The 23448-nt window shown below is 40.5% G+C and overlaps 1 protein-coding gene across 1 annotated transcript; it reads left to right on the top strand.

The window, feature by feature from the left end:
• The first annotated feature begins 1584 nt into the window (after positions 1 to 1584).
• On the top strand, positions 1585 to 19446 carry LOC117656240 (cathepsin 8-like). The gene is made up of 5 exons (XM_087893548.1): positions 1585 to 1604; positions 10533 to 10670; positions 11402 to 11524; positions 14169 to 14327; positions 18819 to 19446. Exons 1-5 carry the CDS (start codon positions 1602 to 1604, stop codon positions 18855 to 18857), a joined length of 462 nt encoding a protein of 153 aa, XP_087749674.1. The 5' UTR covers positions 1585 to 1601; the 3' UTR covers positions 18858 to 19446.
• Positions 19447 to 23448: the final 4002 nt, after the last annotated feature.

Genomic DNA, 23448 nt, shown 5'->3' on the forward strand with positions numbered 1-23448 from the left:
CCACCACTTCCGCAGCCTAGTTCCAAACAGCCCGGTACTGGCCTGGGGGTTGGGTACCCTGATTTATACTGTTTCTAGATGCTTGTCCTTATGTACTTAATTTGGAAAAATCAGAGATACCTGATATTAGTGGGTCCCGATAACACCTGCCTTCTGATTCTTTAATTTTGCTGCACAGTACCTGTTATTGAAGAATTGGGACATTCTTCGGAATTGGGAACTAAATTGGCCTGAGTTTTTCAAACTGGATTCTGTGAAGGTCCAGATTCCTGCAAGGACTTGATAGATTGATCGATCTTGACAGACGTGAACACTGGGCCCTATCTAACAAAATGAAATTCAGCAGTGAGGAAAGTACGGTTTTTACACTTAGGCAACAAAAATCAGATATACAGACAAGAAATTACAGGCTTAGTGGACAATTGCTTAAATATGAGCCAGTACTGTGCTGCAGCTGGCAAAAAAAGCCAATGCAATCCTAGGCTACTTAAACAGATGTATATAATCAAGATCACATGAAGTGTTAGTACTACTTTATAATGCCTTGGTAAGGCCACACTTGGAATCCTGCATCTGGTTTTGGTCACCACAATATAAAAAAGATGTGGAGACTCTAGAAAGAGTTCAGAAAAGAGGAACAAAGATAATTCCAGGACTGGAGACTAAAACATATGAAGAATGGTTGCAGGAACTGAGCATGCCTAGCTCAGTGAAGAGGACTAGGGGTGATATGATAGCAGTGTTCCAATATTTGAGGGGCTGCCATAAAGAAGGAGTCAAGCTATTCTCCAAAGATTAACAAATTAACATCCAGCTGTTTGCAATTACACCAGTTCGAATCTCCCCAGGCTCATGGTTGACTCAGCCTTCCATCCTTTCTAAGGTAGGTGAAATGAGGAGCCAGTTTGTGGGGGCAATAAGCTGACTTTGTATAAATATACAAAAGTATGAAGGCTATTGCTTAACGCATTGTAAGCCGCCCTGAGTCTCCGGAGAAGGGCGGCATATAAATCCCCCCCCAAAAAAAGCACCTGAGGGCAGGACAAGAAGCAATGGATGGAAACTAATCAAGGAGAGAAACAACCTAGAACTAAGGACAAATTTCCTGACAGTGAGAAAAATTAATCAGTGGAACAACTTGCCTCCAGAAGTTGTGAGTGCTCCAACACTAGAGATTTTAAAGAGATTAGACAATAATTTGTCTGGAATGGACTAGGGTCTCCTGCTTGTGCAGGGGGTTGGAATAAAGGACTCCAAGGTCCCTCCCAACTGTTATTCTGAATTATTAACCCAGTCTATTTTGAACAGAATGGATCTCTCCCTCGTTGCACTCACCCATCCTATTAATTCCTGTCTCAGTGTTGACTTCCCATCTCTGACTCACTCTATTCTTCCCATGTGGGTGTATTACAAACCCAACTTCCCGCTTGCCCTCCCATGTCAACCCACATGGCCTTAATCAGCCCATGTTTTCTAAGGAGCATCTGAGGGAGTTAAGAGAGAGCCAGTTGTGTAAATAGTGCGGCTGAGGAACTTTGCAAGCCAAGAGAGCTTGAAATCTGAGGCTTTCTTCTAATTCGTTTCACAACGTAAGGGTGACCATGGTGAGTCCCTTTCCCTCTTTACTGCCTAAGATGCTTTTCCTGATTTCGGCCTGGTTGTCACTTCATCCTAAATGAAGCAAAGACAGAATGTTTTTTTAAAAGTGAAAAGACCAAGAGATGCAGAATCCTGGAAAAATGTGTCTCCTTCGGCACTGTGGACCCTAATTGTGTAAATGTATCTGCAGATTCTCAAGAATCAGCTTAATCATCAGAATGGCATCCTGTTTAGGAGAAAGTCCTACTGAGCTGTTTGGGAATTAATAAAGATATTTAGGATAGCCGCTGTTAGGCTGTCATGCATGCGTGCCCTAATCTCTTTGGAGTGAGATTTCCTCTGGAGTAAACATGTGTAAGAATTATGTTTGCAAAGCTAGTCAGGCAGGTGGAAGTTGAGTCTTTAAGTGGCTTCAGGTAGCATGCACAATGCAAAATAATCCAATTTCATCCAATACAGTTAATCGAGTTATGATCACAATGGAGTCCAAAATTTGTGTTAAGTGGGACATTTGTTAAGTGAGTTTTGCCCCATTTTACGACCTTTCTTGCCACCGTTGTTAAGTGAATCAGGGCATTTAAGTTAGTAAGACGATTGTTAAGTGAATCTGGTTTTCCCATTGACTTTCCTAGTCAGGTTATGAAAAGTGATTACCTCGCAGGATGTTGCAACCATCATTTTTTTTTTATTGAAAAAGTTTTTCAAATACAAATTTTTCCCCTTTTCCCCCCCCTCCTCCCTAACCCCCCTCCCCCTCCCCTCCCCCTGTGGCTTCTTCAAAATAAAACCCAAATTCATAACAGATTATATAATACTTTAACATCCCCTTGCTCCATCCACCATACGCTGACCCTTTCTTTCTAATATTATTATTATATCCCCCTTATACTATACATTTCAAAATAACATTCTACTATAACATTATATAATAACTAATTTAGCATAATATTATTATATCTCCCAGTTTAACAATTTCTGCTCATAATCTACGCTTTTTCTCCCCCATACATATATTTCTTAAATCAAATCTTTTATGTATATTAATATAACATTTCAAAGCAACCTTCCACTATAAGACTATATAATAAGTCCTAATTTAACATTGATTCAACTCATAGTCTGCCCATTTCCTCCACCCCCATAGATATATCTCTTAACTCAAATCTTTTACATATATTCATATCTACACAATATCCCTTTTCTTAAACTAAACAATCAATAAGCTAATCTGTCTCCACCCACTTTCCTACAAGACTACCATACTTAATAATTTTTAATATCTTTATTCTTCTGCCCACACCACTAAAAAGTATTCCCTTATGTAAATAAAATCCTCTTAAAATGACTTTAAGCTTATAATCCATATGATATCTTCTGTAATGTCTTTCAGCTGGGTTGTTAACTCCATCACCCATGTTAGGGTAACATCACATCCTAATTCCAACAGTATGTTCGGTATCTTCAATTACCATCTGCCCCCATCAATAGCAAATAACTTCTAAAAAACAAAAAACAAAAAACCACCCGAGTGACTTTATATTTGTATTCCATGTAGTGTCTATAGTAGTGTCTTTCATCTAAATTATTAATTCCAACCACCGTAATAGGGTAACAACCAGATCATCTGCGTGCCCCAATCCCATAACTCTCTTGCCTTGTAGCTCAGCATAAACGTAGTACATTTATCAAAGAATCAAAAAAAAAAAAAGATAGTTCCAATCCATTCAGTTTAAGGCCCTTTTCACATCCCAAAAGTACAGCACTGCAGAGATCTGTCACTCTCCTCAAGATAATATCAACCAATACTTTGCCTCAGCTATCTTTTCATATATTCAATCATCTCTTAGATAATTGGCATTACACTGTTGTTTAGTTTAAAAGTTTTTGTTTTTGTGAGACCTGCTTCTTCTTTTCTTGACTTTTTGTGGGTTAGATCTCCATCCTGATTTCCTTTCTATAAATTGTATATCAACTGTTTGGTTTTCATGCTGATCTATAACTTGATCTTGTTGGTTTTGCTTTTGTGGCTTAAATCTCCATTCTGGTTCTGAGTTGTATATCAACTGACTGATTTCCGTGCTGGTCTGTAACTTGATAAGTCATCACATTAGAGTCCAGAGCCGCCTCTCTTGTATTTATAAATAGTCCAGCTGAGACCTCTGAAGGAGAGTCCAGAATCGGCTCATCTACAAAAACCTCTGTAACTTGTTGTTTTTCCATTACTTCCACCTCCTTCTGCTTATCCTGAATTTCTATCTCTTGTTGATTTTGCTTTTTGAGAACCTTGTAGTAAAATTCTTCCGCTTTTTCAACAGTATTTAGTTGATCTCTTTCTCCTTGATATCTCAATATTATGCTAACTGGAATGCCCCACCTGAATGAAATGTTTTGTTTCTTTAGCTCAGTCACCAAAAATCCAAATTTCTTTCTATCTTTTAACATCTTGGGCGGCAACTCTTTATATATCCAAATCTTTCTTCTATACAATTGTAGAGTAGAATTAAAGGATTTCTGCACAATATCATTTCTTATTTCTTTATCTGTAAAGTAAATCACCACATCTCTAGGCAATTGCCTTTGCTTTGCAATCCAAGAGTTTACTCTATAGGCCTTGTCAATCTTACAAGATACCTCCTCAGGATGAACCTTTAAAATCCCGGCCAGAACTTGAGCAGATATTTTTCTTAAATCATCTCTATTATTTTCCTGTAATCCTCATTCTAACCGCAAATTCCGTGAGCCTGTATTGCATCATTGTAACTTCTTTTTCAATCCCTTGCTTTATATCTTCTGCATTGTAAGTCTCGTGACCAGCTTCCTTTTTAGACTTTACTTCTAAACTATAGTCTTGAATATTTATCAAATCATTTTCAATTCTTTGTATTTTATTGTCCAAATTATAAATCTTATCATCAACTTCCTCCATTTTAGACTCTAATAACTTGATATTTGTATCCATCTTTATAACTATTTCTGAAAAAGCATTAGTCACTGTTACAATCTTTCGTTGCAAATTATCATACTTTAGTTGTATCAATTCTTTAATTTCCTGCCTAAATTTTTCAAAATTCTGGTTCACAGTCTCGTGATATCTTGCCATTTCCTCCAGGACAAATTCTTTTAAATTAAAGCCATTCTTCTGAGTCTGTAAGCTCGAAACTTGTTCACATAATTGTGAATGGGGGAACACTCCCCCCGCTGCTTGTTTGTCAGGCTTTATTAGTTTTAACGCCATCCTGCTACACAGACGAACTCTTTTTAAAGAAAGAAAACTTCTCCCCAAACAAGATCAATATCAAATCTCCAAAAAAACCCCACCTTAAAATAGAATAGATATTTTTCTTCTAGATTCTAGCCAGCACTGTTTATTCTGCTACTTTGTAGCTTGTTACGGAAGGACTTTCGCTTTCAGCTTTCTTCTTCTTCTCAAGCCTCAGCAGTCGCCATTTTAAACTTTTTTTCCCTTCACTTAAAAACGCTTGTAAAATCGTTAAAAATACTTGCGATTTAGGGTCCCAAGTCCAAATCTCGTCCTCTTTAATTAAACCATGTTGATTTTTGTTAAAAGGCTTGATCATGTCGCCTGGCTCTGCAAAAGGCAGAGGTCTCCCGAAGCCCGGAGCAGCGGCGAAGGAAATAGGGAGCCTCATCCTGCTTCGTCCCCAAGAGTAAAAGAAAAACTCTGGGGACTTCGCAGAGGGCTCTACCTGCCCTCGCCTGCTCTATCTCACATTTCCTTATGGAAATGGAGTTTTTTGAGCTGCCTTTCAGCTGTGAAGGCGGCTCTTTACGGGCGACGGGGCTGGCGGTCCCAAGGGACCGTCTGACAGCGATGGAAGCCAAACCACGCAACCATCATTAATACGAGTAAGTTGCCAAGCATCTGAATTTTGATCCCGGGACCATGGGGGATGCTGCAATGGTTGTAAGTGTGCAAAATGGTCACAAGTTACATTTTTCAAAGCTGTTGTAACTTTGGTCACTAAATGAACCATTGTAAATCGAGGACTACTTGTATTTCTGTCTTTTATTATGCTGCATGCTTATGTTGATGTGCAACAATTTTAACATCCCAAATGGGGATTTTCCTACGTTTTTTCAGCGTCACAATATTGTACTCTCATTGTAATCGTTCTAGAATGAGAATTTTTAATTTCTAGTATTCTAGAGTATTGTACTCTCATAGCCATTTCTCACACTTGTCAGAAAGTTTGTTTGCTTTGCTAGTTATACACCATTAAGCAGATAAGAGGCAAAAAACCACATGGTGCATATTTTTGTGAAACACAATACCCATATTTACCTTATCATGACTTGATTTATATCCAGCTACAAAGTCATTTGACACCTGTCCTGCATTCAATCATCTGTAATTTGAGTCTTTTCTGTTCCTGTAGATATAGTTTGTATCTGATGCCGGGAGGGACCCTTTCAGCTTGGAAATGTTACTTTGTGCAACTGAGCAGGTTCTACACACCCTTACACATAATTGCTGGTATAGTTCTCGACTTACAACAGTTCATCTAGTGACTGTTCAAAGTTAAAATGGCACTGAAAAAAGTGACCTATGACCATTATTCACACTTATGACCGTTGCAGCATCCCCTTGGTCACGTGATCCAAATTCAGCCACTTGGCCACTGACTCATATTTATGACGGTTGCGGTGTCCTGGGGTCATGTGATCCCCTTTTGTGACCTTCTGACAAACAAAGTCAATGGGGTAAGTCAGATTCACTTAACAACCATGTGACTAAACTAACACTTGCAGTGATTCACTGAACAGCTGTGGCAAGAAAGGTCATAAAACGGGGCAAAATTCACTTAGCAATATAAATTTTGGGCTCAATTGCGGTTGGACGTCGAGGACTACTTGTATTTGGAGACCAATGTTGGTTATCTTAGTAGACAAATGGACTGGGATCAACATTGTGGTACTACAGTTGAGAAAAGAGGAATTGTAAATTACAAGTTTGCTCTGCAACGTCAATACTTCTTAGTACAGTAATATATCCATGCTATTTCTATTTTTAAAGTCCAGAACAGCGAGATAACATTTGGAAGTGGCTCAGAGACACTTTCTTCATTCATTGGATCATAATTGATTCATTCCCCCAGAGATTAGAATGGCCCCCACTCTTAACACTCTTCCGGAAGGCACTGAAGACCTGGTTCTGCCAGCGGGCCTGGGGAATCCAGAGCGGGATGGAGCCCATTAAATGGCTCATGTGAACTGCTGACGCCAGGACAGGGGGTGGGAGGTAGGGGGTGATTTTGTTATATTGTACTATATTAATTTATTTGATTCTTTTTGTTAGATTTTATTGTTTTAAATGTGGTCTTATATTCTGTAAGCCGCCTTGAGTCGCCATGGGCGAATAGCAGGGGTGAAATCTACTTACCTTCATTACGGTTTGGAAGTGCACGCGCTGTGTGCAGACCTTCTGCGTATGCGCAAAGCCTTCTGCACATGTGCAAAACCTGCGCATACGCAGAAGGTAAAAAACACATTACTTTCTGGTTAAAACCAGGAAGTAATGACACCTGGGTGGGTGGGCGGAGCTTTGCTCCGCCATTGGTACTGGATCGCCAAATCAACAGCCAAGATTGCTACCGGACCGGGCAATCCAGTCTGATCCGTGAGCATTTCACCCCTGGCGAATAGGCGGCAATATAAATTCAATAAATACATAAATAAAAATAAGAAGGGATGGGAGACAGAGATGGGAGGGATCTTGGAGGTCTTCTAGTCCAACCCCCTGCATAATCAGACTTGCAAGATTCTGTTATTACAGCCATCTCAACAAAGGCCTCATTTTGATACTTGCATTCCAGAATATATTTGTGTTCTCGACAAAAGGAAAATAATGCACATCTGAGATTGATTTAAAAACTAATTATTGTGCCTCCGAGCAGGCAATGAAACAGACATAGCTTTGTTATCCTCTCTGCAAATCCAAATGGCCTATTTTACTGGCCGCTGGAGAATGGCGTTCTCCATTTCCAGATGTGGAAGCCTGCCCCAATGTGCTGCAGCTGCCAAAAAAGCCAGTGCAAGTCCTAGGCTACATGAACAGAGGGATAGTATTAAGATCATGAGAAGTGATAGTACCTCTTTATACCGCACTGGTGAGATCATACTTGGAATAGTGCATCCAGTTTTGGTCTTCCGATATAAAAGAAGATATTGAGACCCTGGAAAGTGTGCAAAGAAGAGCAACAAAGATGATTAAAGGATTGGAGATTGAATCGTATGAACAGCTGAGGGAACTGGCTATGTAGTTTATGAAAAGAATATTTATAGGGACATGATGACTGTCTTCCAGTACTTGAGAGGTTGTCATAGAAAAAAGGGGATTGTTTTATTCTCCAAAGCATCTGAGGCAGTGGTGAAATGTAAAATTTGTTACTACTGGTTCTGTGGGCGTGGCTTGGGAGGGGCTAATGTCATTGGGGTGGGCATGGCCAACTTTAAAAAAAAACTTTTTTAAAGCATTTTTTTACAAACTATTTGGGCGAATATTGTAAAAAATGCTTTTAAAAGGTAAAGAAAAGGCTTTGACAATCGCGTGTCACAGCTGTGATTGTCAGAGCCTTTTTAAAAACCTTTTAAAAGCATTTGTTTTTTCCTTGGCAAAGACGTTTCATTTCTCATCCAAGAAGTTTCTTTAGTTCTGACTAGATGGTGGAAGGGGATGGAAGGATTATTTCCAATTGGTTCATTAGTTCATCCAATCAGAACTAATCCTTCCATCCGTCCCCCACCATCAGTCAGAACTGAAGGAGCTTCTTAAATGAGAAGCAAAACATCTTAAAGGAAAAACAAAGTCCAGTTGCCTTTGGAAAAAGTACCTTTGTGACAACCATGACTGAGAATCTCCACAGACGTTTAATCAGTGGAATGGCTTGAAGACTCCTGGAGTTGTGGATGCTCCATCAATGGAGGTTTTCAAGAAGAGATTGGACAGCCATTGAGATAGTGTAAGTCTCCTGCCTTGAACAAGGGGTTGGACTAGAAGACCTCCAAGGTCCCTTCTGGCTCTATGATTCTATGTTCCATGTTCTAAATATACTTCTCAACCTCACTAGCCAGAAAGAGAACCAGGTACTGGTTGTAGCATAGCAGGACTTGACGATGACTTTGAAAGATGGCTAGATCTGCAGGCTTAATTCCCTTTTCCTGAAAGGGCAGAGTCAACCCTTTTGAAGATTTCAGGTCCCTGAACTCAAAGTTTTAGTTGTCATCTTTCATCTCAGGTGGCTGATCTCCAGGCTTGGGAAAGTGGTGGGTGAAGAGGGACAGCCACTTCTTTGACCAGTTGGGAAAAAGTAGTCAGCAAGATAGGTCCAACCACATTGATCTGAGTTCTTTCAAGATATCAACAATTATGGGATGGAAGCAACTGTTGATATTGCTTCTGACGACGCTCATCCAAGTTTCTTGAGTGAGTTGAGTCATCATAGGAGTGCAGAGGAGGTCCTGAGGGGCTGGTGCCTGGTTTACTAATGGAAAACTACAGACCAGGTAAAATTGGCAATTTTCACAGGAAATAAGATAGAAGCCAGAAAGAAAATGTATTTCGCCATGAAGCAGGTAATCAATCTGTGGAAGATGATGCCACAATATGTGGTGTTCACAGCCAATTCAGGCGGCCTTTAAGAGTAGTTTACATGACAGCAGTGTTCCAATAGTTGAGAGGCTGTCACAGAGAAGAGGGGGTTCAACCTATTCTCCAAAGCACCTGAAGGCAGGACAAGAAGTAACCGATGGAAACTAACCAAGGAGAGGAGCAACCTGGAATTAAGGAGAAACTTCCTGACAGCGAGGACAATTAACCAGTGGAAAGCTTGCCTTCAGAAGTTGTGGGTGCTCCATCACTGGAAGTTTTTAAGACAAAATTGGACAGCCACTTGTTTGAAATGGTAATCTGTTTGAACAGGGCATCGGGCTACAAAACCTCTAAGATCCTTTCCAACTGTTATTGTTGTCTCTCTTTCCCCTTCCCTCCTCATTCCCTCCCTCCCTCCCTCTCCCACCCCCCCAGTTGCGGCCTCCTCCAAAGATCTGCACTGCCTGCCTTCCCTCAGCAGCAACAGGAGGGTTTCCTTCCATTCTTTCTCTGAACTTCCTTTTAATTCCTCACTGCATGAAGTTTATTTACTCAGGCTCTCCCTCTGTCACACATGCTATCTATCCTCACTGAATATCTCTTGATTTCCCATCCCTCATCGTGTTTCTTTTCCTGCCAATTCTCCTGGCTGCAGTTTTTTTGTCTGAGAGAAACCCATAAGTCACAGGAGTACGGCAGGGAAAGAAAAACAAGACTGCTGGCCAGTCCATTCGTTTTTCTGATGTGAACAAGGAGCGAGCAGGGAAAGCTGTTATTTTTTTCCCCCCTCGGTCCCAAATTCCAATAAATATCCCAGTGCAACAGGAGGAGGATTTTCAGCCGGCTAACAAAAACAACAATTGGCTGCTCTCACACACTCCTCCTGATGTTCCCATCCTCAGAAGCAGATTGAAGTTGGTGAGATAGCCACAAACAGGGCATGCAACCCATCCCTAAAAATTGCATGTGCTTTATCCTGACAGATAGGTTGAACCAAGGCACTGTAAAGGCTCTCCGGAACTCTTCAGAGACTTATTAAGCCAGTCCTTTTAAACGCAGAGCAACAGTTCAAAGGTTAGAAGGCAGTCTTTACAACTCAAAAGTCCCTTCGTGGATGCAGTTACAGCAACGGGGCTGAAGGATAAAACTAAATACTTGTTTCTCCAGGAAATTAGAAAGTGAAAACGGATTATATGACTACCGGTAGAAGACACTGAGAAAGGTGCCAACCGTGGTAATTTCATGGCAGGGATTTACCTGGTGATATTGGGGAATTTGGCTGATTTCAAATAGGTAACGAAGGGTTTTTTTTTTGCCTTTCTAGAAGAAGACAATGCTCTCAAGCTGGGTGATGTTGCTTACTTGGATGGTTTTCCTGAAAGAGTTTTCCGTAGCGCAGGATTCGGCTCTAGAAGAAGCCTGGAGAGACTGGAAGAAGACCTATGAGAAAGTGTACACTGATGTGAGTTTGCTTTGTTCTGAAAGAGATAAATGTCTAATTCATGTTTCAGTAATTCTAAGACATCAATTTAGTGCTTCTAAGATTCTTCTCCTTCTCCTCCCTCCTTCTTTCTGCTTCTCCTCCTCTTTTTAAAGAAAGTTCCAATGGCACCCAAAGAGATGCGGTGCAAACTTGCTCTTTGAAGGTACAAACTTACTTTTTGAAGGACTGTCTTCCATTTTCCTACATCTTTTTCTAGATTTTTGTGGCCTTTGTTCAGGGTCCTACAATTCTATTTTAACACATGCTCCGAACTAGAGTATATAGAGGTTGGTACCAGGGGTGGGTTCTACTTACCTTTACTACTGGTTCGCAATAGGAGTGTGCGCTGATCACCCATAATGACGTTGTGGTGAGTGGGTGGAGCCTCCCGCTGGTTTTACTACCGGTTCTATAGAACCGGACCAAACCGGGAGCAACCCACCACTGGTTGGTACTCATCTTAAACCCAGGGAAAAACATTCAATATGTACTCAGAGGCCTTCTACTCTCCTGCTGAACACCAATCTCACCACCATTGGGAGAAAGGAGTACTATGTATGTTCACCACCTTGAGTTCTAAAATAAAAGGCTGGATAAAAATCAAATAAATCAGATCCATTTTGAGAAGCTAAGATTTAAGCTGTTCTTCAATCCACAAATGATGCTTTGAGATAGGAGAGAATATACCATGTCTAATTTGGTTCCCTTAGGAGGAAGAGGCCTCCCGGAGAGCCACATGGGAGAAGAATCTGCAGATGGTTGAGCAGCACAACCGTGAGGCCGATGAGGGAAAACACACCTATTGGGTGAATATGAACCAGTTTAGTGATTTGGTAAGCAAACTCGGGAGTATACCGCTGATTCAGAGTTCATACATGTTGAAGGAAAATCTTCATACAATCAGAATAGAGCTGGAAGGGACCTTGGAGGTCTTCTAGTCCAGCCCCCTGCTCAAACAGGAGACCCTATACCATTTCAGATAGGTGGCTGTCCAGTCTCTCCTTAAAAATCTCCAGTGTTGTAGCACCCACAACTTCTGGTGGCAAGCTGTTCCACTGGTTAATTGTCCTCACTGTTAGGAAGTGTCTCCTCAATTCCAGGTTGCTTCTCTCCTTGATTAGTTTCCATCCATTGTTTGCTGTCCTGCCCTCTGATGCTTTGGAAAATAAATTCACCCCCTTCTCTTTGTGGAAGCCTCTCAAATACTGGAATACTGCTATCATATCCCCCCCTTATTCTTCTTTTCTCTAGAGTAGCCAAACCCAAATCCTGCAACTGTTCTTCATATGTTTTAGTCTCCAAGCCTTTAATAAGCTTAGTTGCTCTTCTTTGTACTTTTTCCAAAGGCTTAACATCTTTTTTGTAATGTGGTGACTAAAACTGGATGCAGTATTCCAGGAGTGGCCTAAGGCTTTAGAAAGCGGTAGTAATACTTCATATTAGCACGCATCCATTGCTATTTAGAAGCAGGTGTGTCTCTCCTCCCCCCCATGGGTGAATGCTTGAGTTGGAAGATTAAGTAGCAGCATAAAGATTGCAGGTCCTTGACAGAATAACAGAGTTGGAAGGGACCTTGGAGGTCTTCTGGTCCAACCTCCTGCTCAGGCAGGAAATCCTATGTCATTTCAGACAAATGGTTGTACAATCTTTTCTTGAAAACTTCCAGTGTTGGAGCATTCACAACTTCTGGAGGCAAGTTGTTCCACTGATTGTGCTGACTGTCTTGGAAATTTCTCCTTAGTTCTAGGTTGGTTCTCTCCTTGATTAGTTTCCATTCTTTGCTTCTTGTCCTGCCTTCAGGTGCTTTGGAGAACAGGTCGACATCCTTTTCGTTGTGGCGCTTCAAATATTGGAAGACTGCTATGTCACCCCGAGTTCTTTTCATTAAACTAGACCTACCCAATTCCAGCAATATGTTTTAGTCTCCAGTCCCTTAATCATCTTTGTTGCTCTTCTCTGCACTCTTTCCTTGTCCTGCCTCTTTTGACTGTTCTGTGCTGAATAGGGTTTTCTTAATTTGTCTGATGTGACAAGCAAGATGATTCGAACCTTCTGGCTTTGATGCTCTCCCTGCTTTGCGGATCACCAGCCAGAAAGGACAACATCTGACAGTGGTATTTCAGCAAGAATGGGATAAGTGTGGCTACATATTTTTTCTGGCTCTTCTCTTTCTTTGTTCCTTCTCTTATACTTACACCGTTTGGTCGTAATTCAAGCCGAGTTGTTCTTTTTAAACAAACAGGAGCCATGAAGGGATCTGACTCACATGTTTTAGTCATTTCCTTTCGTTCCTTGTTTATTTATTAAAATCCTGCCATTTATCTGGAGCTCAAAGCTCTATTTGCAGTTCTCCATCTTCCCGTTTTCCCCCACACAAATCTCATGATATAGGTCAGGCTGAGTGACTTGTGTTCATCCAGGGAGACCCGAGTGTCTATTTCCAGATTCCTCTATGCAATTTTTGGGATGTAACTGACAGGGATGTGCACGTGTCCAGTGTTTATTTCAGCCTTGAACTCCCATCCTGTTATCTGAGCATTCTAGCCCTGTTTCACTATTCTGCTAGACAAACTTTTCTTGCTCATAAACAAGTTTGAAGGGGAGATTAAAATGGCAGGATACAATAATGTTCAGACTAGAGAAGAGGAGTGGGTCCACATCAGCCTGAAAAAGGTAATAGGCATCATTCTGATCACTCTCACTGTCCAATTTGTAAAATCAAATGTAATGACCTCAGAGAGGCAGACATGTAAACAAGCAATTACAACAAGCCTGAAGTGCCTGGGATCACGTCTTGTGGTCAGAGACATTTACAATTTCCTGGATTCGGCTTGCCAAATCTTGTCTTTTGCAGGAGTTGAGACAAAAATGACTGAAGGAGTCTGCAGGGATCAGGCAAATATGCCACACAAGTATGCCTCAATCAATTCAATCAGAATAGAGCTGGAAGGGACCTTGGAGGTCTTCTAGTCCAACACACTGCTCAAGCAGGAGACCCAGTACAATTTGAGACAAGTGGCTGTCCAATCTCTTCTTAAAAGCTTCCAGTGATGAAGCACCCACAACTTCTGGAGGGAAGCTGTTCCGCTGGCTAATTATTCTCACTGTTAGGAAGTTTCTCTTTAATTCCAAGTTGCTTCTCTCCTTGATTAGTTTCCATCCATTGTTCTCGTCTTGCCTTCGGGTGCTTTGGAGAATAAGTTGACCATCTTTTCTTTGTGGTAGCCCCTCAAATACTGAAACATTGCTCTCATGTTATCCCCTAGTTCTTCTTTTCTCTAGACTAGCCATACCCACTTCCTGCAAGTTGCTCTTCTCTGCACTTTTTCCAAAGTCTCAACATCTTTTTTGTAATGTGACCAAAACTGGATGCTGTATTCCAGGTGTGATCTTACTAAGGTTTTATAAAGTGGTACTTTTAAGCCCTAGAAAGCCTCCTTTTAAGCAAAAGGTAATGTAACTTCATTCTTCTCTCAGACCGATGAAGAATTGAAACACATGATGGGAGGTCTTCTTCCTGAGACAGTTGATCCTGACAATGCTTCTCAAGGCTTTCCCCAAGCACCAGACATTCAGCAGACACCCAAGCCCAAGAAATGTCATCAGAGACGTTATGGCACTTCAAGAAAAGACCAGGTGAGTCCTTGAACAGTCTTGGATAGATAGCTCACTCTAAGCCAGGGGTGTTCAATTCAAGGCCTGTGGGCCAGATCCAGCCTGCAAGGTGCTTAGATCTGGCCTGCGGGGTCGGCCTGCAAATATCAAAAGGACCAGCCTGCAGTGCCTCTGCTGGCCAAAATGGGCCACGCAAGCCCCCCCCCTGGACCATTTATAGCTGGCAGAGTGCTGCAGGAAGCCATGGAGGCTGAAAATGGGCCACGCAGGGGTCTCCTCGTAGCCTGTTTTGGCCAGCAGTGCTGCATAAACAGATCTCAGAGTTACCCCATAAAAATAATGTCGAGCTCCAGAATTCCAGGTGATCCCACCTGGGACATTCGTAAGGGAGGGGGGGAAGAGGAGGGCCTGTAGTCTTCCATAGACCAAGGCCATGGAGAAGTGGACCCTCCCAAAATTACATTCTGGCATCTCCCTTAAAGTAGGAATGGAAGAAACAAAGCCTGTCAGATGCTTTGGGAGGAGAGGTACATTTTTTTTTCCAGCAAAGTCCATCAGGGGTTTCCAGCCAGTAAGTGACTAAATTAGTATACCACTGAAATACTGTGGACATAATATACTTATATTATACTGTAAATTATTACTAATATTAAGTTCTCCTCTAGGGCTGCGTCAGAGGTACTAACAAAGATTGATAGTCTGTTGGACAGACAGTTTTTAGAGACATCTGGAGAAATTGTCAGTTCATTTATGCTCTGCTCTATACAAGAGTCAAGCTCCATTGTAGCTGGGGACTCTACTTGTCTTTAATCTCTACATTATGGAATTGAGACTATTTGTGCCAGAAAGTAAATCTCCTTTTGTCTGGAATAGCTGTTTTGAAATCAAAGGGGGAAAAATGCATCTTGAGCCTGTGTCAAACTCCTACCCCAACCACCCCCATCCCCACCCCTCCGAGGTCAAACACAAACCCTGATGTGGCCCTCAATGAAATATAGTTTGACACCCCTGCTTTAAGCCAGAGACCCTTCCTTTCATGCAGAGAATTCCAGTTTCCATTTTGAACGGGGTTCAATCCTGCAGACTCAGTTTCTCCTCAGCTGCTTTCAGTCCAGCCTTAACACAAATTACTTATCTGCTTTGGTCCTGTTTTTGGAGCAATCCACTTCACTTATGTTCCTCAAGTGGTCATCATATGTCCTTGGCCATGGTAGATATGGAGATGATGTACAGGAACTCCTCAACTTATATCCATTCATTTAGTGACCTTTGAGAAGTTACAAAAGCACTGAAAAAAGTGTCATCAGAGTTGTTATACTTTTGATGGTTGCTGCATCCCCATGGTCACGTGATCAGAACTCAGATGCTTGGCAACTGACATGTACTTATGATGGTTGAAATGTCCCGGGATCATGCGTGATCACTTTTTGTGACCTTCTGAAGCAGTTAATGGGGAAGCCAGATTCACTTAACAACCTTGTTCCTAACTTAGCAACTGCGGTTATTCACTTAATAACAATGGAAAGAAAGGCCGTAAAATGGGGCAAAACTCAACAGCTATCTTGCTTAGCCAGACATTGGACACAATTCTGGTTTTAAGTCGAGGACTGCCTGTACTAGTTGTGTTTACAATCTACTCTAGGCTCTGTCCTCAAAGCCATACATTTTCAGCTCAGCTAACTTCATGTCACATTTTTTAAAAACTTAGCTGATGAAACAAGTCCTATTTCTAAGGAGTCTTTTAGTTTCTCAAATCTGCACCAAAGAAAACCTGTATACCTGCTTCCCTCCCACCTCAGGAAAGAAAACTTCAAACTCTGTTTTTTGACTAGGCTTACCATGTTTTCAAGGAATTAAATCCCATTTTCCAGGATTCTTTTGTAGGTTGGCAGGGATGCCTGATTTTGGGTGCCAAACCAGGACAATCCTGCCAAACCAAGGCAATAATCAGGCTTAAGCCATTCTATCTGTATCTCAGTTTATTGCCTTTGCTTTAATTGCATAGCTCCATTGTCAAGTCTGAATCACAACAAGATGATTATTATTTTAACAGCTGGCTCTCGCCTACAGAAGAAAACGGAGCAAGCATCGGTCTGAAAATTTGGGAAAGCTTTGTCTAATATCCATCAACGGAACCAAGAAACTGTTAGGAAGGCGGTGTGGGTGTATAAGCCGTTATCGTCGTCGTTGCCAGAAATGTTGTAAGCTGGCTTTGTAGTGAAGACAAGGCTGTGACTCAAGATTGCTTATAATAATATGAGCAGGATTAAACAGAATCTAGCAGATTTCCCATCTGCTAGGCAAACAGATTCCCCCAGACTAGAGCTGTCTCTCACTTTTTGTTCTAATACTTAGTTTCCTAGTACTGTAGGTTTTTCTCCCCTGTCCTGCAATATATTTAGGTCCGAAAGTTTCATCTTTTTAAAAATATAGTGATGAATCCATTAGAAAAATAAATATAGAACAAATGTTTAGTGAAAACAAGAGGAAAATAGCCTGAAAGCAGGACATTTGGAAGTGTCTGTAGACTCTCCCTTTTAATATTCTTGTTTGATCTTTGTGGTTCATAACTTTTTGTTTTAAAAAACAAAGAAACACAAAAAGCATTTTGAACTGCAGCTTCTTTTTGCTTTCTCTGAGAAAGTAGGTAAGACATTGTTCTTTGGTCTATGTCCTGTTTGCAGAGCTCAGGCTAACCTCAGATTTTAAGTAACCCTTGATTTACAACCATAATTGAATCTGGAATTACGGTTGTAAGTCAATGTGGATATTAAGTAGGTCACCATGTGACTGGACACACCTTTACATATTTTGCAGTGGCTGTTAAGCAAATACCGTGTTTAACCAAATGCAACCAAATCCATTATACCCAATGGGCATTTTTATTGGAAACTGGAAATAAATACTGGAAAATTGCAAAAAATGTCAAAAATTGTGATTGTGTGACCATGGGATGCTGCAAATAGCAGTAAATGTAAGCTGCTTGCTAAGCACCCAAAGTGCAATCACATGACTGCATGTGTTTTGAATCAAGTGTTGTAACTTCAAAATTGGGTGGTAAGAACCTTATGGGCATCTTTCATAAATCTGAATGATTGCTAAGCGACCCATTATAAATAGAGGACTAGTTTTCAGTTCAGCTCAGCCTATTTGGTCCCTAAACTGTCAATATTAGGGTTTATTGTTTTTTAAAAGCTTTAGTTCACCGTTTGTATTATATTTTCTAATGGAAATTTTATTTCAGCCCTATTCTGTATAACTTTTATCTGGATCTTCCTAGATATTTGACTGACTTTTTCCAATGTCCATTGCTATCAATTTCTCCAAATTTGTTAAGAATTAGCAAACTTAAATTTTAATAAAAATTGCTAATTGTGCCTGCTATAACTATTACATATGGCCACTTCATTTCATGGTTATTATTACTTTTCTGATGCAAATTAAGTTTATTGGATCTGAGAAGCAATATGAATTTGGCAAAAGGCAAAAGTGTGATTTGGAAAGTGCATGGGTGCATATGTAGCATAAAGATTTTATCCTGCTTTTAATTATTGTACTTTATAAGTTACTTAAGGTAGTGAACATACACAATACTCCTTCTATTTCCCTAAAGAAAGCAACCCTGTGAGGTGGGTTGGGCTGTGAGGGAGGGACTGATCCAAAGTAACCCAGTTGGTTTTTCATGCCTCAGGCAGAACTAGAATTCAGTTTCCTGGTTTTTAGGCCAGCACCTTAACCACAATACCAAACTGGTACTCATATTGGGAATACTTTATCAAACACATCTTTTCTTGAATTGTGTGGTTAGTTGCACAAGCCCAGGAAAATACCAAGTTATATTAAGGTTATGTACATACCTACTCATACACTGAATCACATTTTGCCTTTTGAATCTGTATAAATTCTATAGTTTATCAAGATGTTGTAAATTGTGCAGGTAAAACCTTGCTTTGAATTATGCTTTTGCTTTTCCTCCATCTGAATTTCACTTGTGCACAATTGTATTGGGCAGATTTTAATGGAAAAATATTTCTATGGTGAATAGTCAACACCAACTGCATGGTACATAGCGAATCACTTCAGTTTCGTCTGTAATATTTTTGTGCCACAACTTGTTTGTCATAGATGGGAATGTGTTTTTTTTTGCTTTGAATTTTGAAATAAATTTTCGAAATTGTGTATTTTTGTATTTATCCCAAGTCATTTTCTTTTGCACTCATATTATCTTGGTTGCAGGAAGAATTAGAAAGCTAATATTCAGAGATCCACTTACTTATTCTTTGCATTTATGAATAAATAAAATGGCTTTATCAAGGCAAATTACTGTACATGGGAGATTTCCCAGGTTTTTTTTCTCATAAAAGCAATCTTGTGAGATAGCTGGACTGAAAGACAATCCTCAAAAACCATTCATTGATCTCTTGTTAGCTGTGACTGTAACACTAAATGTAACTGAAAGCCAACACTGTAAAAACTTGCTTTTTCCCCTATATAAATTCCTATTTTCCATAGGACAGGACAAGGCTCTTAGTGCTCCTCTCCAACAACTAAGAATCAGAAGCAGAGCTTGAAGTCTTATCTTTTACTGAAAATTGGAAAGCTCTTCTCATAAAAGAACAAGTTGACAAAGACTTGATGGCATGTAATCAATTAAAAAAAATCATTAGTTAAGCATTAAGACATTAGATCTAGTTTTATACCCTTCTTGGATAAGTGAGGCTATATCATACTTATATTTTCAGTCTTGTAATCAATCAATTTTCTGAACATGCTATTAAATGTATCAATATTCAGACAAATATAAAGTACTTGTATCAATTTCCAAAACTGACATTTGGACAAAAGCCAGAGCTGAAGAACTGTGATGGCACAATGGTTAGAATGAAGTATTGCAGGCTAACTGACCACTGCCAGCAGTTTGATCCAGATTGGCTCAAGATTGACTTAGCCTTTCATCCTTCACAGGTCAGTAAAATGAGGACCCAGACTGTGGGGGCAAGAGGATGACACTGTAAACTGCTTAGAGAGGGCTGTAAAGCACTGTGAAGCAGTATATAAGTGTAAATGTTATTGCTTGGTGAACATAAGCTTAGATTTCTGTAGCAGCAATTCAACAAATTAAAAAGAAATGCTGAACTCATTTTTTATTATGCCAAGAAAACAGCACGGAGGTTTCTGCTAGTCAACAGGATTCAAGTTTAACCTCATGACAGATTTATACAGTACAGCCCAATTCAATTAATTTAATTTCTTTGAAATGTTTCTTCTTTAGTATTTGTTTAGTCTCTGTATTGAACTTCTTCTCCAGGCAGTTTTCTGTTTTCAATTAATTTGTTTTTTCATTGAGGTCTTGTTGTTTTTACAGTAATGATATTCTCAATTTTTCTCTACACCACAATCTGTGGTTTATTTGGAAAATAGCGTTTACTTGGGCAGTATTCCAACATCTGAAAAAGAGTTGTGGTTGTAAATTGAGGATTACCTGTATTTGCTTTTGCTGATGATATTTTGGATTAAGTGCCTTTCCTGTTCTATTTCCTGAGCTTTTACTATTTCTATTTATTCCTTTGAGTTTGTTTTTATTGTCATAGAATAAATTTAAAAAAAAACTGGAATTGGAAGGGACCAGAAAGACCATCAACCCTGAGATCATTGGGGTGAAAGAGATTCACCAGCCTAAAGTCAACAAGCAACTTTTAAGAGATAAAGATGGTCTCAAGCTCAAGATCTTCCTGCTTCTAGCCAATAACCTTAACCTCCACTCCACAGCTGTTCATTTAATGACTTGCCTCTAGGCTACGTTACAGTTCCTAATAGAGCCATTTCTTTTTAATCTTAAAATAATGATTTGAAAATAATACATTGTGTATCTAAGAGCAAAGGGCACTCCAGCAATCTGTTGTGTAACTAGTAAAACACCTTCATCTCTAATACAGAATGCCTTTTCCACTGAACCATGAAAGATAACAATTTCCTTGTCCCAAAGGCGCTTTTTCCAAAAGGCAATTGGACTTTCTTGGTTTTTTTTCTTTGAAAACCTTTTGCTTCTCAGGGTTATGACTGATCCTGAGTGCTAATGACCAAATGACTGCAAAGAATATAAATCCATTCCCCGGCAGTCAGTTAGAACTGAAGAAGCTTCTTAGATGAGAAGTGAAACATTTTCAAGAAAAAAAGCAAGAAAGTCCAGTTGCCTTTTGGATGTGACCCAACTGAAGTTCCCAAGACCTGCTCTTTCCATGCTCCAAAATGGTGGGCACCTTTGGGACCACTATGACCTGGATGATTCAGAATCTCTATAGACATTCTCAGTTCTCTTGGTTTTCTTCTCTGGGGCTTTAAGGCAATCTGAAAAGCATTGTACCATATCTGGATTTCAATTATAAAAGGATAGCACCCAGAGTAGGTAGGTTGGGAGTAAAATTTGTACTGTGTAGGAGAGCAAAAACAAGAATTTGCAGTTGAGGGAGATAAGTAATTATCAGCTCAAACAGCAACCAATAGTAAGGGAGGATCAGACAAACTGAAAACAGCACAGAACCTCACTCAGAAGTCCCAGCCAACTTCCTTCCTTTTCTATCCCAGCAGAGACTGAGAGACTGCCAAGCCAATGCTTGGTGTCAATCTGGGTAGTAGTTGAGAAAGCAAACAGATGGTGAGTTTTAGTCCCGTCTTAGACATGAAAATCAGCTGGATAACTTTGGGCCAATCACCAGGAGACAGTGAATTCCAGTTCCACTTTCAGCACGAAAGCCAACTAGGTATTTTGGGGCCTATCCCAAAGGTGCTTTTATTCAAGAGACAACTGGACTTTTTGTTTTTTCTTTGAAGACATTTCACTTCTCATCCAAGAAGCTTCTTCAGCTCTGACTGGATGGTGAGGAATGGAAGGATTTATACTCCTTGCAGACAGCTGGTCATTTACATCCTTTGAGAGAATCATTAAGGCCATTTGGAGGTTTATCTGTGTCATCAGGATCACCTGAGTGGTGCAAATTGGTGTGGAGCCTTCTTGGAACTACTGAAAGGACTGTGTTGTAGACTAGAGATAGATGATGTCCTATCTCTCCCCCTCTATTGAGGGTTCTCCAAGTCAAGGACTCTCTAAAAGAATGCAAATGACCAGCTGTCTGCAAGGAATAAATCCTTCCATTCCCCACCATCCAGTCAGAGCCGAAGAAGCTTCTTGGATGAGAAGCGAAACGTCTTCAAAGAAAAAACAGAAAGTCCAGTTGCCTCTTGAAAAAAAACACCTTTGGGACAACCATGACCTGGATGACTGAGAATCTCCATAGACATTTTGGGCCTAACACTTCAGAGGGTTGTTGTTGCGGGGAAAATAGGAGGAAGAAGTAAAAAGGCATGTTTACTGCCCTGAGTTACTTGATGAAGTAATAAAGGCAGGACAGATATCTAATATATAAATAAACCAAGAATGGATTCTTTGGGAATAAGATAAACGTAAATACTGGTATGACTTTAAGGTAAAATAACATAGTGTTAGTAACAAATGATTAAGGTAAGAAATCAGATAGTTAATTTTATATAATAAAAGCCTCACTGCAAACACAGAGGAGACAAAAAAAGTCTAATCCCCCCCACTCACATAAATGACCCAAACGAAGGTCCCAAGACCTGCTGCAATATGGTGGGTAAATTGAGTTCTCCGAAAAGCGCCCCCTTTCCACACCACGAAAGCATTGGCAGCATTTTTGTGAGGTAACCAACCCCGCTAAATGCCTTGAGGTCATTATTCTGAGGGCTCATGATACTTCCTCAGCCCCTGAGGGGAGCTTTTCCCGGACTCCTTGCGTTTCTCTCAGGAGCTTATCCCCTCAGGACGACCAGAGGGTGCAGTTTTTCGTCTCTCCTGCCATGGCCCAAGCTGAGAGGCCATATCTGGCCGGGCTCGCTCCATCTCCTCAGAAGAATCGATGAGGCGAAGCGCGCTTGGCGGGAAAAACCAACAAAAGCGCGCCAATTTTGTTTTCCCTCAGACCTACAGCCGCCAACACGCAGGCGCCGAGGGGCGGGCTCAGAAAGGCGGCAAGGGCGGCCGCTGATGGGTTGGCGGCCATGTCACTCATCGTTGTACAGCTACACCTCTGAAGGGCATTCCTTCCCGGGCGGGAAAACGGCGGGCGCGGTTGATTCGCCCGGCTCGTTTTGGCGGGAAACCCTCAGGGACTCTTGTGGGAAAGGAACCAAGATTTTTTAAATCGACTATTTCATTAAGGGACTGGTTGAAATCCACGTGTTAAGTCAGTGTTTCTCAGCCTTGACAATTTCGTGACAGTTAGAACAATTATTCAGTGGAACAACCTGCCTCAAGGAGTTGTGGGTGGTCCAACATTGGAAGTTTTTAACAAGAGATTGGACAACTGTCTGACATAGCATAGGGTTTCCTGCCTGAGCAGTGGGTTGGACTAGAAGACCTCCAAGGTCCCTTCACACTGTTATTCTATTCTATTCTATTCTATTCTATTCTATTCTATTCTATTCTATTCTATTCTATTCTATTCTATTCTATTCTATTCTATTCTATTAAGACAGGTGGACTTCAGCTCCCAGAATTCCTCAGTCAGCATGGCTGATTGGGGAATTCTGGGAGTTGAAGTCTACCTGTCTTAAAGTTTGTGGAACACTGCATTAAACACACACAGGTTTGGGCTTTGGGAAAATGACCAAGACCAAACTGTCAGACAAAATGCCTTCATAGATCCAATCCAATCCTTAATTGGCCAAATGTGATTGGACACACAAGGAATTTGTCTTTGGTGCATTTTCTCTTGGTGTACATAAAAAGAAAAGATAAATTCGTTAAGAATCATAAGGTACAACACTTAATGATAGTCATAGGGTACAAATAAGCAATCAAATCTTACTAGGAAACAATATAAATCGTAAGGATACAGCAATAAGCTACAGTTATACAGTCATAAGTGGGAGGAGATGGGTGATAGGAACAAGGAGAAAATTAATAGTAGTGCAGACTTAGTAACTAGTTTGACAGTGTTGACGGAATTATTTGTTTAGCAGAGTGATGGTGTTTGGGGAAAAAACTGTTCTTGTGTCTGGTTGTTCTGATGTGCAGTGCTCTATAGCGGCGTTTTAAGGGTAGGAGTTGAAACAATTTATGTCC

Source organism: Pantherophis guttatus, chromosome 1 (genome assembly GCF_059756535.1).
Source record: "Pantherophis guttatus breed Tessera chromosome 1, ASM5975653v1, whole genome shotgun sequence".
Taxonomy (NCBI): domain Eukaryota; kingdom Metazoa; phylum Chordata; class Lepidosauria; order Squamata; family Colubridae; genus Pantherophis; species Pantherophis guttatus.